The 19175-nt window shown below is 43.1% G+C and overlaps 1 protein-coding gene across 2 annotated transcripts in view; it reads left to right on the top strand.

Moving 5' to 3' along the window:
- Positions 1–19175, top strand: part of PDE1A (phosphodiesterase 1A) — a 420545-nt gene that overhangs the window by 369615 nt on the left and 31755 nt on the right. For both annotated transcript variants that reach the window (XM_077448128.1, XM_077448129.1), the window contains exons 10-12: positions 924–1044; positions 8640–8721; positions 12670–12790. In XM_077448128.1, the coding sequence (XP_077304254.1) occupies positions 924–1044; positions 8640–8721; positions 12670–12790 (324 nt within the window). The remainder of the gene's footprint in view (positions 1–923; positions 1045–8639; positions 8722–12669; positions 12791–19175) is intronic.

Genomic DNA, 19175 nt, shown 5'->3' with positions numbered 1-19175 from the left:
GTAACATCACCTATAGCAATGCTCATTACTATAAGCCAAGCAAGTCTAGTCTACTGGTACCTGGCTGTCCCCAGGAATGCCATGTTCACCGACCAGAAAGTACAGAAGGCCGAAGATAGGAAGAACAAAATAGTTCCTGTCATTTCAGGAGAGCAGTTGTCCACGGAGGATGGCTGGGACTGATGTCTCCAACGTGCAGATGGGTCAGTTCAAGTGACAGGCAGAGACATAGTATGTTTTTTTCCTTTTGCAGCTGTGGCAGGAATTATACCCTCTGTATGCCCACCAATTGCAATCCATTTAGGTGAATGGCAATGCTTGTGTGGGGTCCAAGGGGTTAAAGCAGGTGGTGAGGAGGTGATACAATGCCTGCTCACAGCCTAGGCCACTTTTTTATTTGGATTACCATCACCTATCCCTTTCCTCATCCCTATTACATAAGTAGGAGCAATTGTGTAGTTCCAAGAATATAGATTGGAAAGTAGAGACGACTGGAGTAGCAGTGTCTACTTCAGTGATTTCCAGCTTTCCATGGGATTGCCCAGGTGTGATATATATATATACAGTTACATTGCTCCAAGCTGGAACAATGTATCTATGTAAAATTATACTACGTCTGGAATTATTCTTTGTCTGTATTTAAGGTTATTAATATAAAAATATGAATGGTGTGTATGCATTGTGTTAGAAATAATAAAGCCAAGAAAACTGTTGAGGTAAGAGTCTATAAAAAATGAAATGAAACTCTCCTCACAGTTTGATATGCAGCGTTATCACAGTATTTATAACAGCGCATTGTATTATTTTGCAATTAGCAGATAAAGCAGACTAAGATTACTCTTGGTGAGCCGTCCAGAAATTTCTCCTTTCATTGTCAGAGTTCCATTTCAGAAAATAATTGAACTGTGCTCTTTATCTGACAGAATAGACAAATCGAAAGCAATGTCCTTGATTCTTCACGCTGCAGACATCAGTCATCCAGCAAAAACTTGGGATATGCATCAGAGGTGGACAGACTTACTGATGGAGGAATTCTTCCGACAGGTGCTAGTTCAATATTCCATTCACTACAGAAAAACCCAATTCTAAAACAGAAGTTTTTATCACATCTACAAATTGTAAAATTAATAATGTACTTTGAAAAGAGGACTTACTATTTAGAATTATATTTCACATGAATAAAAGGGGCACATATCACCTTTTACCTAATTACATTCTCTTTTTAGAAAAAGAAAACCTCTTTCTTGCCTTAATAAAAATTGATGGTTCGAGTTCCATTAGGTAGGGTATTTACAGGGCCTGGACAAAGATGGGGAAACCCTATGATTACCAGGAGCAATGTGGGTGTTTGTCATCATCAGACACTGTGGGTAGTCTTTTTTTTCAGTCATCCAGACCTTATCAATGAGATAAGAGGATCAGAAGGAAGCAGTGCCTGCCAGTGTAATTTTTATATATACATGAACAGGGCTTTTTTTCAGCTGGAACTTGGTGGAACTCAGTTCCACCACCTCTGGCTCAGGCCCTCTGCTTCCTGCTCACCACTATCACTTGTAAACACAGAAGTCCGGCTTCTGTGTTTACAACTGACAGTTTTCTCCCAATGGTTCCCACAGATCTGATCTGAGTGGCCCCCTCTGAATACAGGATGGGGACAAGGGAGATTCAGGTGTCTGGGGTGCAGTGCGGATGTCAACACCCCCACTGGATGATCTCCCCCCCAAGTGAGAGAGGTGGAACCAACTACAGTGTGTGGGGTGGTACTAAAGCCGACTGGGTGATGCGGCCTAATGCAGAAACAAAAGTAAGACATGTGGAAGATGGTGGAGCTTTTAAGGAGGTGGGGAGAAAATGCGGGGGAGAGGAGTGTGTGTGTGTGCGTGGGGGGGGGGGGGGATATTGCATGTAGAGGTCAGAGCTGAAAAGAGGTGAAAGTTAGATGTGGATGGGGGATACAGAGGTAAGCAACTGTGGAAAAAAGTCTGCAATCTGTATGCAGTGCATCCCTGAACACTGCACTCTGTTTGTAACCCCCCTTCCCAAACTGTTCACTTTGTATGTAATGCACTCCTTTAAGGCTGTGTCACTGTTAGTGACATTTGACCACACCCACTATTTAATGCAGTTTGGAGGGTGTGGGGGGAGGGATCTTTTGAAGGGGTCATTTTAGAGTTCCTGTACCTATTTTCTGTGAAAAAATGCCCTTCATGAAAACAATGTCTATTTTTTTAACACTGCCACACTTTAATAGACTTACGTTTCACAGGTATATATTAAAAAGTACAGCATCTCTTTTAAAAATTAACTAGCTGAGCTATGATTTATGAAGCAATATGTTGGTGCACTAAAAGCAAATTTCTCATTATTGTTATTGGCTTTTAAGATCCTTGTTAGGTCTCTGACAGTAGGTTCTGCTGGCCTATTTTCACGCTCTACTCACGCACCATACTGCTGTAATCCTCCAGCTGGTACAATTTGAGTCCCATTTTGCATTTGTGATGTTCACCACAGATGCTTAAAATGTAACTCCACTTTTGTTGAGGAAAAATATTCCCTGTACATTTTAAGAATTTTTACAAACTTTGTGGAAATTTCCTACCTGTTTCTGTTCTGAAGAAATAGCTGCTTGTTTCACTAAGCCCTATTCGGACTGGTATTTTCTGTGTTCACTATAACCACCTGAGTAAAACTCTTTGATCTAATGAGGAAAGCCTGCATTTTAAAATATAAAATCTCCTGTGCAACCACACAAAGTTACAATGTCATGCCCAAAAAATACCCCCTACTGTGATCTATTAATTTTAAAACACTACTGCTGCCGCTATAATCTTGTAGTGTTCCACACAACACATACCAATATTAGAATTCTCATAACACAGTGCTGCAGTATAATATACACACTTATGCTAATAATACAAAAATGCAAAAAAAAAAAAAAAAAAGCGCAAAAATTAAAAAAGCACCATTTTTAAAATTTGATCACAGTCTTAAATGTTTTAATTATATCAATATTGTACTTCACATCAATCTTTCATAGTGGACGTCATATTCTCCCCAACTCCTCCACCACAAACTGCTCACCTGTGTAAAAGCCAAAAGGGATCCATATATTACTTGATATGCCCCATGCACGTCCGCTGTTTTTTCAAGAAGTTACTTAACATAATTTTCTCTACCAGTGCTCAAAATAAAAAATGTAAACCATCATAGTGTTTTCCTTAATCACATAAACATTTTTTTAAACTATATAAAACACTCAAAGGGCAATTTGCATTAATTTGCATTAATCTGGTGCACAGCAGAGAAAAAGCTTGTATGGCCCCCTTAAGGTGTGGATGGAAGCTGTACTTTTGTTTATTTAAACTTCTCACTGTCCCCTTAAGGTATAGATGGAAACCTCATTTTTTTAAGATAAAGTCCACACTGTCCCCTTAAAGGTGGTGATTAAACTCCTCTCACTGTATTCCATGGGCTAGTGTTCCTTCCGCCTGATTTCCTGTATGGCACACTGACATCACTGGCTCTGCCCCTTATTCATGGTGCCACTATGCAGAAGACACTATGATGGTTTATATTTTTTATTTTGAGCACCAGTGGAGAATAATATGTTAAGTAACATCTTAAAAAAAACAGCAGAGTTGCATGGGGAATATGAAGTGAATATATGGATACATTTGGACTTATACCTTACATCAATCCAGGCTATAATACCCTTCTAAAGGGGAAGGCGCACCCAGACCTAATTTCTATAGCTCAAAAGTAGGAGGTGAGCAGTTTGTGGGGGAGGAGTGTGGAGCATGTGGGGATTCGCTTTAGAAGATTGATGTGAAGCGCAAGATTGTTATATATATAAAAAAATTGGGACTGTGATAAAGTTATAAAAAATCTGGACTTTTTAGATTTTTGCACTTTTGTTTCCTATTATTTTATTACTAGCACAAGTGTGTATATTTTACTTCAGCTCTGTATCTTCAGAATTCTAATATTGTAGTGCCTGCATAACTTTGGTAGACAAGCCTTAGGGAGCAGCTCACCAAAAATGTAATTCCTACTGCAGGGATACCTAAAATGTTACTTATAGCTAAGTGTAGATTTCTAAGTGCAGTCAATCACCCTAGCAGAAAATTACATTTCTGGGGGTATACTGTACACCAACAGTGTACTAAACGGCTCCTGATTAACCCTTTGCATTACATTTTTTGACAGTTTTAGAAACTTGAAGTAGTGGCAGATTAAAATGGTAAGGTACATTTTTCTTTTACAATGCCTTTATTTAAAGTTTTGCAGTTCGGTTATAATAAGTGTAACGGGTACAGTATATGTAGATGTAACAAAAGACTGAGTATAATGTAAGTGACACTTTTAGGCCTACAACTGGATACTACAAAGTTCATATAGGTAGGAGAGGAGAGTGATGCATGATGGGTGTGCCATTAATATCTCAAGGAATGTCTCTATCTGATGTGGCAGGACTCCAAAGTATATTTTTGGATGATCATGTGTGCGTTACTGCGTCTGGGTATGAATAGTAAAAATTTCGGATTTGCAGAACAAAGGAGAGAAAAGTATAGGAGACAGAGCAAGTTGGATTAAAAATTGGTGAGAATGAGGGTATAGTTAGGATGAAAGAGAGGGACAGGATGAGAAGGGGGGGATTAGTGTTAAGGTCAAGTTTTAAAAATATAAGATGGGAAATATCGAAGTCAATTTCTGCTCCCACCAAGGAGCCCAAGTGTAAGAATTGGGCAGGGAGTTTTTTGTTAATTTATGAAGCAGTACATTCTTGAAAAGAAAAGGGATTGCTTTTCTACAGGCTGAAACTAGAGTTTGTTTGGCTTTCAACAGCATAATTTTTGTTCATTTTTGCTGATGACTGTAGAAGATATCAATTTTAGTGTAAATCAGAGCTGTCCAGGGCTCCCTTCTAACAAAAGTGGAGTTTTCCTTCAAACGCATCAACATTAAGAACAGGGGTGGCTCGTGCATTAAGGGCGCACGGGCACTGCCCCCTCTATCCTCGCCACCAACTCTGTGAATAATAATGGATCAATGTAGCATGAATCTATCCATGGCCACTGCTGCCACCCCCATTCAGGCGCCCGGCCCATTTTCGAATGCCGGGGGCACCAGAATTACAGCGGCGGGGTCGTAGGCTTCAAAATAGGGTGGACTCGGTGTGCAGAGCATTGTGCTCAGAGTTCACCCAGATGTGTTAGAAAAGCAACTTAATATTTGCTCTTCTAACACTGAATCGCCAATCAGGAAGCGCAGGTCTGTTACCCGTTTCCTGATTGGCAGAAAGGTTAGGCGATCCAATTGGATGCCTAGGAGGAGCGGAGGACACTCATGGCGGAAGCCGCCCTGATCTCAGAAGGGAAGAGGACACGGAAGGAACTGCTAGATGCCTGTCACAGCCTGTTCCCCTGCCCGGTGATCCCCAATGTGCTCGCTGATCGGGTAAGTGCCAGTAGACTGGCAAACAGCGGGAGGGGTTTGAGGTGCCATGGAGGGTGGTTGTTTGCTGTCCCCCCCAAACAAAAAAACACCAGCCGCCACTGATTAAGAAAAAGGGATGCCCACAGTGTTCACTATGTGCCTTTCTGACAAATCAGAACAGGATATAACAGGATATTATTGAGCTTGGGTTTGGCTGAACCTAGGAGGCATTTGTAATTCCTGGGCCAATGAGCTGCAGCATGGACATTTCCCACCCACCAGCATATGGTCTTATTAATTCAATTACGTCACAAGCATCCCTGGGCTTTTGTGTGTGAGAATCCCTCAGCCACAGCTCACTGACCTAGCACTGACAGCTGACTTTAGGGATCCCAAGGAAAATCTACGTTCATAACTATTTAGCACTTTCTCAATGAGCATCTGATGTTTAGGTTTGGAAGGAGCCAAGGTCTGCATCTAAATTCTGCTGGGCTAGTTGTGATTCATTAGACCCATGTATCACTAAGATTTAATCCCTTAATAACAATTAGGCTAAACTAATAACACATTCACTTCCTGTGCCCCCACTAGTGTTCATTGATGCATGTTGAATTTTAAGTCAAGTGCACATACAATGATATTGACACTGGCAAATCCTGTCTTCCATGCCCTACATAAACCCATCTTATCCTAATTTTTTCTAAATTTAGACGCTGAAAAGATAAACATCAGTTCTTGGAGAAAGTGTGGACATGTAGTTGCTTAAACTTCATGCATACTTCCATCTCCACTGAGCCCTACACAATATTACCAAAAGTATTGAGTCACCTGCCTTACATGCATATGAACTTTAATGGCATCCTAGTCTTGGTCCATAGGGTTCAATATTGAGTTGGCCCATCCTTTGCAGCTATAACAGCTACAACTCTTCTGGGAAGGCTGTCCACAAGGTTTAGGAGCGTGTCTATGGGAATGTTTGACCATTCTTCCAGAAGCGCATTTGTGAGGTCAGGCACTCATGTAGGATGAGAAGGCCTGCCTCGCAGTCTCCGCTCTAATTTATCCCAATAGTGTTTTCAATTGGGTTGAGATCAGGACTCTTTGTAGGTTAGTCAAGTTCCTTCTATCACAAACTTGCTCATCCAAGTCTTCATGGACCTTGCTTTGAACAAACCAACAACTCCACCCATCTATTTCTCTCTCCACCACTATCTATACTGTGTTAAGAGCTGCATTTTGGGCAGGCAGCTTGTGACTGGGTGTACTCGCCCTACACTCTGTTGTCTGACTGTGTCTGTGCACTTTGCTTATAGTAACATTTTATGCCAATTAAGACTGAATGGCCAATAAAAGATAAACGTTGCATATGATCCATGAGTAACAAAGAAGGAAGAGCAAAAGTTAGAGAGGCTAGTGTAATAGTAATGGTGTGACAGTAATAGGATCAAATAAGTGTAGCATCGCAAGAAGAAATGTCCAAATATATAATAAAAGAGAAACAGGACTGGGAATCTTTAAGCTTGGGTAAAAATATTGCCAACTTGTGCATTCATGTTAGTGACAGTTTTCTGTGGGTAAAAAAAGGGCACCACACCAAGTGTACCACAGTGATTGGTACCGGGGACCAAAGTGAAATGTAGGCATCATCCTATAGCTAAACTCCAAACAGATGTAAAAGACACAAACCAACCATGCTCTGTAAATGTTTAATGCATTCTTAAATTTATTGTTAAATGTAAACAGTGTACTTACCTGACTTTGACTGTTATAAGCCTATTACAGTGCCTGTACAGTAGAGCCCAAATTAAGGAATACATAAGCAGCACAAGCAGGGCCAGTGCTTAACTATTTTGCCCCCTAGGCAAGACTAACACTCCACTGTGGCCCGGGTGTCATCAGTCTTGCCTGGGGCCACGCAGGGGACAGGATAAGAGAGCGAACTTACCGAACTTAGCAGCTATGTTTAGAGTCCCGCCTCCCCAGCTGTGCCCGTCTCCTCCGTCCGACCTCATGTCTGCCTCCTCTGCCTCCCCAGCTGTGCCCACCTCCTCTGCCTCTCCAGCTGTGCCCGCCTCCTCCGCTGACCTCATACCTGCCTCCTCTGCCTCCCCAGCTGTGCCTGCCTCCTCCGCTGACCTCATGCCTGCCTCCTCCGCCTCCCCAGCTGTACCCACCACCTCCCCCGACCTCATGCCCACCTCCACCACTTCCCCTCCTCCATCTCATGTTCCCCGTGCTTCCCTACCATGCCAACAGGGAAATCAGCGGGCCTTGGCTGCACCCCCTAGGCAGCAGTGCACCCTACGCAGCTGCCTAGTTCAGCTAGCGGGAGCACCGACCCTGACAACAAGAATCCAATCAGGTGTCACTTCAGTTAAAGAAGCATGCAGAGAGAGACAGACAGAGGGATTAGCTCATCAGTCTGCTGTTTTTTACTGTCCATGTTACTGAACTTCAGGTGGAAAAAAAAAATCTGGTCTCTGCTAGACAGGGTTGTGTTGTGTGGCAGAGCTGTGTAAATCTCAGAATTGCATGGACAAAAATACAAATCTTTTGGCAATAAAACAGCTCCCATATATGTATTTCATCTATGCATTTAGTTATTTGCTTGAAATTCAGCTTCAAAGAACATGGTATACCTTTTCACATATATATTCTAAAAAAAGTAGAAACTATAGAGCATGACTTAGAAAAGTCCACCTCCCTTCCAACCCTTCTCTCCCCCGAGACATATAAACCTTTGCACTTAAGAGTTGTTGGTAAATCTAAAGGAAATTGTACAGTCAGGCTGTAACATGTTTGTCAGTCCAGGAACTACACAGTCTTTCAGGTAAAACCTGCACAACCCACTTCCACAGTTATTGCTCCAGAGCAGGGGAAGGGTGAGCTTGGGTTTGGTCCAAAACCTTCCTGTAGGAAGCTCTCAGTGCTGAGCCAATCAACTGCAGCATTCCTCACCCTCCAACTGCACATAAGCAAAGGGGCAGGAATACCCGTGACATCATTAACCAAATATGACCACATGGCCTTATGAGGTCAATGATACTACCACCTTCCTATCAGGTTCAGACCAAATTCAAGCCAAATCCAAGCCCACCCTTAAAGCAGAGGGGAGCCAGTTCAATAATAGGTGTGATACTGTACAAGCTGCACATTTCTTATACCTAATTCAAAATATTTACAGCAGACATTTTTCATTACAGGGCGACAAAGAGGCTGAATTAGGGCTTCCATTCTCACCACTCTGTGACAGAAAGTCAACACTGGTAGCACAGTCACAAATAGGTAATGTGCTTATTCCTTCTCTAAACAGACGTGGAGAAACTTTTACTGATGATGCAGTTTAGAAATTCTACCTGAAATAAAGAAATGATGATGTGCAAAGTATGAGAACTGAAAATAAATTTAAAACCAAAAAGAAAATATAATATTTGCCTACTAGGCCTTATATGTGCCGCTTGCATTCGTTTTCCTTTTTCCTTTTTCACCTGGTGACCCTGCCAGTGACACACTCCCCATCTTAGGGTGGAAACACTCACTACTCTACTGTATCTATGGAAGAGTAAAGTAGCCATACTTGGACAGCAACATTGCCACCCCATGGAGTGGATAGTGTTAGATGAACTAGTAGATTTATATAAATGTTATATAAGTGACTAGCAAACAAAAACCTAACTTCAGTGAGCACTTTTTAAGTAGTTACAGAAATATATTTTATTTTCATTTTAGGATGATGGTTTTGACTACATAAATAAAAGCTGGCCATTGTTAGCACCCCTGTCAGTGTTGAATGGTTTGACTCAAGCTCTAACTGCCACTTTTGCTGGACAGCTTGGTCTGTTAAAAAAAAGTTGAAAATTAACAGATTTACTGGCAGGATCGGTTAACATAAAGCAAGGAAGACTAAAAAAAGAAAACCAATGCAGCCGCATGGCTAAGCTGCAATATATTCCATATTTTAGGTTTTGGGTTTAGATACAATTTAAGCTTGCTGGGGCCAGTAAAGGCAAACCTTTGCATGCTAATAAGCGAAGCAGGTTTGCTTGATGCCCCCCTGCACTTTCCACCCATCAGAGAACAGGGAAAGAGCCCTTTGTAAGTTCTGGGTTTGTCTACATTAGAGGTCAAAAAGACTAAAGAGCCTTCCCTGCCCCATCTGTCGCTGCTCAGGTGCCAGGTCACTGCATGGTGGAAGGCAGAATAGAAAGTCATATGCTACCTCAGAGTGCTGGGCATTTCATAGGGCTCTGGCAAAGGGGGTGGGGGCACAAGGAAGGTAAGTATCAGCAGTAGAGTGACTGGCTACCAAGCAAACATGTCACTTCTCCCTAAGTGGGCAAAGTACAGGTTTCCTTTAAAGCGAAGTTCCCACTGTTAATTTTAATTTTTTTTAAGGATCCATATCTTTTGGTTATAATGCTTATTTAGAGCACTCACGCTTGTCTGATTAATCGTCGCTCGATTGGCGATTTTATTGAGGAATATATCTTATATTCCTGTTTCATTTCAGTTTCCATAGTGCTTGTGTGCATGTGAAGCCCACAAGCACTATCTTCCAGGCTCTGGTGCAGCTGAGCGACCAGCATGCACTGCCCGTTCTTGCGCATGCTCCATATCTACGGCGCAGCGTCGTACACTTCTGACATTGCCATCACAACGGGTGGCGTAATCGGAAGTGCCCATCCCCTTGTGATGGCAACAAAACCCTGAGCGCTGCCCAGTGACTCCTGGAAAATGATTACAGACATCTCCCAGGAGCACTAGCGAGCACAGGCGCCGAGGAGCCTTGGAGAGGAAGAGGCAGATTATGAGGGACCCCCTAGCAACAAACCTATAAAGGTGAGCAAAAAAAAATATTTTTTTTACAAAGGTTGTTATTTATATGTAATGCAGCTGAATAATGCAAAATGTATTTTATGACTGGAACTCTGCTTTAAGAAATCACCTCAAATTGGCTGCTATAAAATGATGCACTTTGCACATCATCATTGCTATTTGCGTTGCTTTAACAAAGTAGCCCATGTGTATTTACCTGTTTTATGGATAAAAGTTCCTGCCTGATAAGGGGACAAAAACAAAGACCTTTTTTACATTTTTACAATGGAAATGCAGTCGGACTGTGCCAGTGATTCTGGATACACACCACCCTGCAGTCGAGAAAAATTCTATCCTTTTATGCTGGTAGTGATATTTGCAGGTCTACAAGCTGAATAAATAAACAAGAGAATATTTAAATTGGTCTTCAAACAGAAGACCAATAAAAATACAAATATTTAGGTAACCAAAAATTGAACAAATTTTCAATTCTCCTTATTTAATTTGAACTATTTAGAGCTCCAGTACCTGAAATCACGATGTGAAGGCAGTGATGCCCATGCACTGTAAACAGCACATTGCACTATAAACTTTTTTTTAATGTTAGAAGTTTACTGAAATGTCACAAAGTGGCGTTTCATTCTGTTCTTTTTGCCACAGTGTGGCACAATTTGGTGGATTATGTAGCTTCACAGAATAAAAGTACTGCATGTCTTTTTTTTTCATAGCACACTAGCACAGCATAGTGGTGTAAATTGGCATAATACGGGAACATGGCTTTATGCCTTGTCATTGTGTTGGGACTTCATTGGGAAAGGCTTCCCAGCAGAACGCAACGCATCTACTATGAACCAGCTCATAACCCAAATAGACTGATAGTTTATGTGACAAGGCAAGACAAAATTACAAAAGTAACGAGCTATACACAAGGGGACGAGAATGAGGTCCATAGTAAACTCCTTGTGAAGCAATGACTGTTATGGGGCTCAGAAACACAGAGGAGCCAGGACTGTGATTTATGTAGGTAACAATGGCATTTGGCAAATTCATTTTGATGATATGAATATACTGTATACTATATTACCGAAAGTACTAAGATGCCTGCCTTTGCACATATGAACTTTAATGGCATTTCAGTCTTATTCCATAGGGTTCAATATTGAGTTGGCCCACCCTTGCAGTTATAGCAGCTTCAACTATTCTGGGAAGGCTGTACACAAGGTTTTGGCGTGTGCCTGTGGGAATGTTTGAAAATTCTTCCAGAAGCACATTTGTGAGGTCAGGCACTGGTGTGGATGAGAAGCCCTGGCTCACAGTCACCGCTCTAATTCATCCCAAAGGTGTTCTATTGGTTTGAGGTCAGGACAGTCACGTTCCCCCACCCCAAACTCACTCATCCATGTCTATATGAACCTTGCTTTGTGCACTGGTGCACAGTCATGTTGGAACAGGAAGGAGCCATCCGCACACTGTTCCAACAAAGTTAGGAGCATGAAATTGTCCAAAATGTATTCGTATGTCTTGGTAAGCTGACGCCATAAGAGTTTCCTTCACTGGAACTAGGGGGCCAAGCCCAACCCCTGAAAAACAATGCCACACCATAATCCCCCCTCCAAATGATTTGGACCAGCAAGATCTATAAAGACATGGATAAGCGAGTTTGGGGTGGAAGAACTTGACTGGCCTCAAACTGTTATAGCTGCAAAGGGTGGGCCATCTCAATATTAAAAACCCTATGGATTAAGACTGGGATGCCATTAAAGTTCATGTGTGTGTAAAGGCAGGTGTCACAATATTTTTGTTAATACAGTGTATATTTAGCTGGGTTCATTGCTATAAATGCAATATCACTTTATTCTGTATTACAATTTAGTAAATGTCTTTGACATGTAGATGAGAGAGGCAATAGGGGGTTCTTAAAGGTTTTGTTATGTGGCCAATCTGCCCACAAATATTCCTCCAGCCAGAGCTTCAGAGTCGAATGGCTCAGTACACTGTTTATAAGCCAATGAGCGCCCAGTGAGGTGTTTACTTTACGTTAAAGTTAACATTTGACTTGGTACTGCAGTTCTTGTTCTATTCAATACCTCCCACATACAGTACATCCCTTTTCCCCTTTGCTGCTAATGACCAGGCCCAATGTGCATTCTGCACTCACATGTAAAAAAAAAAAAAAAAAAAACATATGTTGAATCAAGCCCTTTATACGATACATTAGTTGTGTAAAATTCATTTTAATTTGTAAAGTGCTGTTCAAACTGTTGACGCTATATAAATCCTGTAGAATTATAATAATAAAAATAATAATTTTAAAAAGCAATATAATCCATTTTATTTCTAGTATTTATTTTATTGTGGTATAGTGAACTTTGTATTAATATTGTGTTATGTTGAAACTCATTTACATTTATCTTTTAGGGTTCATAGACTTCATAGTGGAGCCGACATTCACACTTCTAACTGACTCAACAGAGAGAATTGTTATTCCTCTTATAGAGGAAACTACAAAATCTGATCACTCTGGCTTTAATAAGCCCAGGTATGTTAGCTTGTATACTTACTCTTTGTATTAGGATGTATTTTTACTTTTTCTGCCATAAATTATTTTCATGATTTTTTTTCTGAGTTTTGTCTTATACAGTACTGCCACCTAGTGGCAACTTGGTAAACTTACAGAATGTTTGTACCATTAATTATATACCATGTCTTCATAATATTAATTAAAGCAAGCTATTTGTACCTTAAAAAGGTCTGTTGTTCATATAGACAAATTAGAATCGATCCACTTAGGTGTATGATTTATTTTAATTGCACCTATTATTTTAATGTATGATAATTTTCTCATCAAAATGTTAATTTCACAAGCGTAAATGTAGCATGGATGTAAAATGATTATATTATTCTCATGGAAATTTATATTTAAAAATTGAGACTCTCTATTTATATGAAATCTGCAATTAATTCATTTTATTTCCATTTCAAATAGTGCCATGTTCTGATCTACTCTAGTATAACATCACAATTGTCCCTATTATTCAAATCTGGAAGCGAAGGCTTAGGCCGCGTACACACGCGCGGACTGTTTGCCCAACCTTGTTCGTCAAACAGTTTCGGCAAACAGTCCGCTCAAAATTTGCATGAGCAGACTTGCCCACACACGAGCGGACTGTTTGACGAACAAGGTTGGGCAAACAGTTCGCTCAACTTTTGAAATGAACGGACTCGCCCACGTAAGGAGGCAAATCCGCCCATTTCGAGCGCGTGTACAGGTAGGCGGGGCCTGCGAAGGAGACGTCGCGGGCTCCGCCGCCTGGAATGGGCTTAAAGGGGAACCCCAACGCCGAAAAAAATCGGCGTGGGGGTTCCCCCCAAGTCCAGACCAGACCCTTGTCCGAGCACGCTACCCGGCCGGCCAGGAAAGGGGGGCGAGCGAGCGCGCCCCCCCTCCTGAGCCGTACCAGGCCGCGTGCCCTCAACATGGGGGGTGCCTTGGGGAAGGGGGGGCCGCGCGGCCCCCCCACCCCAAAGCACCTTGTCCCCATGTTGATGAGGACAAGGGCCTCTTCCCGACAACCCTGGCCGTTGGTTGTCGGGGTCTGCGGGCGGGGGGCTTATCGGAATCCGGGAGCCCCCTTTAAGAAGGGGGCCCCCGGATACCGGCCCCCCACCCTATGTGAATGAGTATGGGGTACAATGTACCCCTACCCATTCACCTGTGAAATAAAGTACAAAAAAAAACACAACACATGGAAAAAGTATTTTATTGCACAGCTCCGGGGGTCTTCCGTCTTCGGGGGTCTTCTCGCCGGACTCCTCCGCTATGTGTGTGTAGCTCTTTTACTAGCGGAGGAGTCCGGCTTTCTTCCTCCCCGCCGCCGGCCTCTTCTCCCGACTTCGGGGGTCTTGTCCCCCTCTTCGGTTCTTCTGCCGGGCCACCGCGCCTGGTCCGGTGGCCCGGTCTTCTGTCGCCGTCTTCCGTTCTTCTGTCGCCGCCTTCGGTTCTTCTGCCGGGCCACCGCGCCTTCTTGTAGCTCTTTTACAGGCGGTGGCCCGGTCTTCTGTCGCCGCCGCTGTCGTCGTCGTCGCCGCTGCCGCCGCCTTCCGTTCTTGTTCTTCTTCTTGTTCTTCTCCTGGAGATGTTGACTCGACGATCTCTCCGGCCGGAATGCCAGAGCCGCGCTGTGCGGTCACTTATATAGTGACAATGGGGCGGTGTCACATGGTATATGTCACATGGGTTGGTCACATGGTGACCCCGCCCCCTTACGATGTCATAGTCCCCATGTGACATCAACCCATGTGACCAACCCATGTGACATATACCATGTGACACCGCCCCATTGTCACTATATAAGTGGCAGCGGAGCGTGTCCCTGGCATTCCGGCCGGAGAGCTCGTCGAGTCAACATCTCCAGGAGAAGAAGAAGACGAACAAGAAGAAGAACAAGAACGGAAGGCGGCGGCGGCGGCGGCGACAGAAGACCGGGCCACCGCCTGTAAAAGAGCTACAAGAAGGCGCGGTGGCCCGGCAGAAGAACCGAAGGCGGCGACAGAAGAACGGAAGACGGCGACAGAAGACCGGGCCACCGGACCAGGCGCGGTGGCCCGGCAGAAGAACCGAAGAGGGGGACAAGACCCCCGAAGTCGGGAGAAGAGGCCGGCGGCGGGGAGGAAGAAAGCCGGACTCCTCCGCTAGTAAAAGAGCTACACACACATAGCGGAGGAGTCCGGCGAGAAGACCCCCGAAGACGGAAGACCCCCGGAGCTGTGCAATAAAATACTTTTTCCATGTGTTGTGTTTTTTTTTGTACTTTATTTCACAGGTGAATGGGTAGGGGTACATTGTACCCCATACTCATTCACATAGGGTGGGGGGCCGGTATCCGGGGGCCCCCTTCTTAAAGGGGGCTCCCGGATTCCGATAAGCCCCCCGCCCGCAGACCCCGACAACCAACGGCCAGGGTTGTCGGGAAGAGGCCCTTGTCCTCATCAACATGGGGACAAGGTGCTTTGGGGTGGGGGGGCCGCGCGGCCCCCCCTTCCCCAAGGCACCCCCCATGTTGAGGGCACGCGGCCTGGTACGGCTCAGGAGGGGGGGCGCGCTCGCTCGCCCCCCTTTCCTGGCCGGCCGGGTAGCGTGCTCGGACAAGGGTCTGGTCTGGACTTGGGGGGAACCCCCACGCCGATTTTTTTCGGCGTTGGGATTCCCCTTTAAGCCCATTCCAGGCGGCGGAGCCCGCGACGTCTCCTTCGCGGGCCCCGCCTACCTGTACACGCGCTCGAAATGGGCGGACTTTCCGAGCGGGAACAGTCCGCTCATTTCGAAAGTACAGCGGACAAGCCCACACACGGGCGGACTGTTCGCTCAAACACAGTTTCAGCGGACAGTTTTTCGGAATTTCCGAAAGACTTTGTCCGTCCAACTGTCCGCTGAAACTGTCCGCTGAAAGCCCACACACGAGCGGACTGTCCGCCCAAACACTGTTCAGCGGACAAGGTTGGGCGAACAGTCCGCCCGTGTGTACGCGGCCTTAGTGATAGCCTTTGTCAAAATCTTTATGAATTGACCTGACATGATACAATATGTGCAAATACCCTAAGCATTCAAATATGCTTAAAATAACTAATAATGAAAGTCAATCAAATGCAAAATAGGGTAGGCATACATAAATAAATTTCAACCTGAAAATGCCCCTTCAGCCAAAAAAAAGATTAACACTATTTGTCAGATAACATTAAAGGATTTTTTTTAAATATATGTAGGTAGTTATTATTAATTTTTACACATTTTTGTCCAATTTATTAAAACATAAAAAACTATAAATATTTTTGTAACCACTTAAGGACCAGGCTTTTTCTGGCACTTTTTGTTTACATAGTTTAAATTGATATTTTTTGCTAGAAAAATGACTTATAACCTTCAAATATTATACTTTTTTTTTTTTAACATAGACCCGGGGGAATAAAAAAAAATCATTGCAATTTTTTATGTTACACGGTATTTGTGCAGCAGTTTTGCAATGCATTTTTCTGAAAAAAAAATTATGAAAAAACTAATTATATACCAAATTTTATTTTTTTTGTAAAATGTCAAAGATGATGTTATGCCAAGTAAATAGATACTAACATAACATAATGTAGATATCCACCAGCCCACCAATCACATGCCTGATGAAGGGATCCTACGTGGCTCCGAAAAGTTGCACAACACGGTTTTGTGCAACTTTTTTTCTTCCTTTAATAAAAATCCCTTTGGCGAAATTGACGATCCCCGGTGTGCTGGCGAATATCTACATGATCGCACAGGTTCCAGTATCCAGCTGGCAGTGGCTATAGCACCCAATACCTTAAGAGCTCAGTCCAGGAATGTGTGTGATTGGAATATGGACTGTAGATACCTAACATGTTACACTTTAAACACTTAAGCCCTGGACCATTTGGCTGGCCAAAGGCCAGAGCACTTTTTGCGATTCGCCACTGTGTCGCGTCAATTGCACGGTCCTGTGATGTGGCCCCCAAACAAAATTGATGTCCCTTTTTCCCCACAAATAGAGCTTTCTTTTGGTGGTATTTGATCACCTCTGCGGTTTTTATTTGTTTGTGCTACAAACAAAAAAATAGAAACAATTTTGAAAAAAAACACATCATTTTTTACTTTTTGCTATAGTAAATATCCCCCAAAAATATATAAAAAAAAATTTTCCCTCAGTTTAGGCCAATACGTATTCTTCTAAATATTTTTGGTAAAAAAAAATGCAATAAGCGTATATTGATTGGTTTACGCAAAAATTATAGCGTCTAAAATATAGGGCATTGTTTTATGGAATTTTTATTAATAATTCTTTTTTTTACTAGTAATGGCAGCGATCAGCGATTTTTATCATGACTGCGACATTATGGAGGACACATCGGACAATTTTGACACATTTTTGGGATTATTGGCATTAATACAGCGATCAGTGCGAAATGAAAATGCACTGATTACTGTAAAAATGTCACTGGCAGTGAAGGGGTTAACACTAGAGGGCAGTGATGGGGTTAAGTGTGTCCTAGTTTGTGTTCTAACTGAAGGGGGATGACGACAGTGCAGAGAGGGTAACAGATCACTGTTCATACTCTGTATGAACAAATGATCTGTCAGTGTCCCCCAAGCGATCGCGGGAGCCGCCGGGCACTCGCATCAGCTCGCTACAGACGTACCATGATTTGCGCAGCCGAGCCATGTTGCCGCAGTATAACTGCGGCAGCTGGTCAGCATGCAGTTAAAATTGCGAACACTAGTGGAATGGTGACAAACTACGATACTTAAAAAACTCCATAGGCGACACTTTAAACGCCTTTACAGGTTACCTGTTTAGAGTTGCAGAGGAGGTCTAGCGCAATTATTATTGCCCTTACTATAACATTCAGGTTATAGAAAGGTTATGTAAGGAGTATGTTGTTATGAAGAACCACCACAATGGTATTCTTCTGAAACCAGCCATTGGTTGCAGGCTCAATTTAGGCCCTCCAGGGCATAAAAACGTGGCCCAAAAAAAACCTTGAATTCCTCACATATGGCACCACTAGCAATCTAGTCTCTTTCCAAGTACCCCTTGTTACCAGCCTCAGAGAAAGAAGAGAAGATCCATGCTCCACACAATGTTATGCCTGTACACTCAGCCGGACATTCCGACCACACAATCCATCAGATGTTTTCTGACGGATTTTGTCCGAAAGTTGTGTTGCATACACACGGTCGCACAAAGTTGTTGGAAAAGCCGATCGTTCAGAACGTGGTGACGTAGAACATGTACGACAGGAATATAAAGAGGGCAGTAGCCAATAGCTTTCGTCTCATAATTTATTCTGAGCATGCATGGCACTTTGTCCGTCGGAATTGTCTACAATTAACCTCCCTGGCGGTATGATTCAGTCTGGATTTAGGTGCTGAAAGTGGTACAATTATTTTGCATGGAAATTTGGTGTCTTATATTGTAGTCCTGTAATTCTTAGGAATAACTCTCTTAAATCTGTTCAAACCAGAGTCTAGCAGACATCCCGAGTATGATAAAGTTTAGAATATAATAAAGAATAATAAAAAATATTCAATAATGTAATCAAATCCTAAAACACTGAAAAGGGGACACTTTTTGGTTGCTATGGACAATCTCTAAATTCCAGGCAGAAAAAACAGTATTTATAATATAAAAGTGCACGCAGGGCATTGCACAGACCACTAGGGACAAAGGGGGTGTGTATTTTTGTAATACAGTACTGTAATCTGTAAGATTACAGTACTGTGTGTGTTTTGTGTACTTTTACTTTTTTGAATTTGCTGCCGTTCTCCGCTCCTGTGCGCCGTAACACCGCAGGGAACGGAGCTTGGCGGCATTCGGCACTGTGAACCGAGCGGAGGACAGCTCGCTCACACAGCGCGGAGGACATCGCTGGATCCAGGGGACAAGGTAAGTAACTTCTCTGTGTCCTCCCCTGCATCCAGCGATGCGATCCTGGGCTCGGGGTTACCGCTTCTGTCAGTAAAATCCTAACCCGAGCCAGACTCGGGATTACCGCTGGGGGGGTTAAACAATCGGATTTTGTTGTTGAAAAATTTTAAATCCTACTCTCAAACTTTGTGTGTCGGAAATTCTGACAGAAAAAGTCTGATGGAGCCCACACACATTCGGATTTTCAGACAACAAGATCTGATCACACATTTTCCGTCGGAAAATCCGACCGTGTGTATGGGGCATAAGAGTTGAGTTTCTGGAAATTATTGTTTATGTCCTTGACTATTGGTATATTGATAAAATATTGGAGACCTATATATTGCAGATTATCTACCCCCCTATCCACACATGAGCGCATATACTTCACAGCAACATTTTACCCTACTTTAATGCCATATGGATTATTGGGTGGTTCAATTGCAGTATACAACT

The sequence above is a fragment of the Lithobates pipiens genome, unplaced genomic scaffold, assembly GCF_037356315.1.
Source record: "Lithobates pipiens isolate NorthernLeopardFrog02 unplaced genomic scaffold, aLitPip1_a1.2 Scaffold_22, whole genome shotgun sequence".
Classification (NCBI taxonomy): Eukaryota; Metazoa; Chordata; class Amphibia; order Anura; family Ranidae; genus Lithobates; species Lithobates pipiens.
Note: the sequence above shows the minus strand (reverse complement) of the source record. Positions and strands in the feature narration are given on the sequence as shown.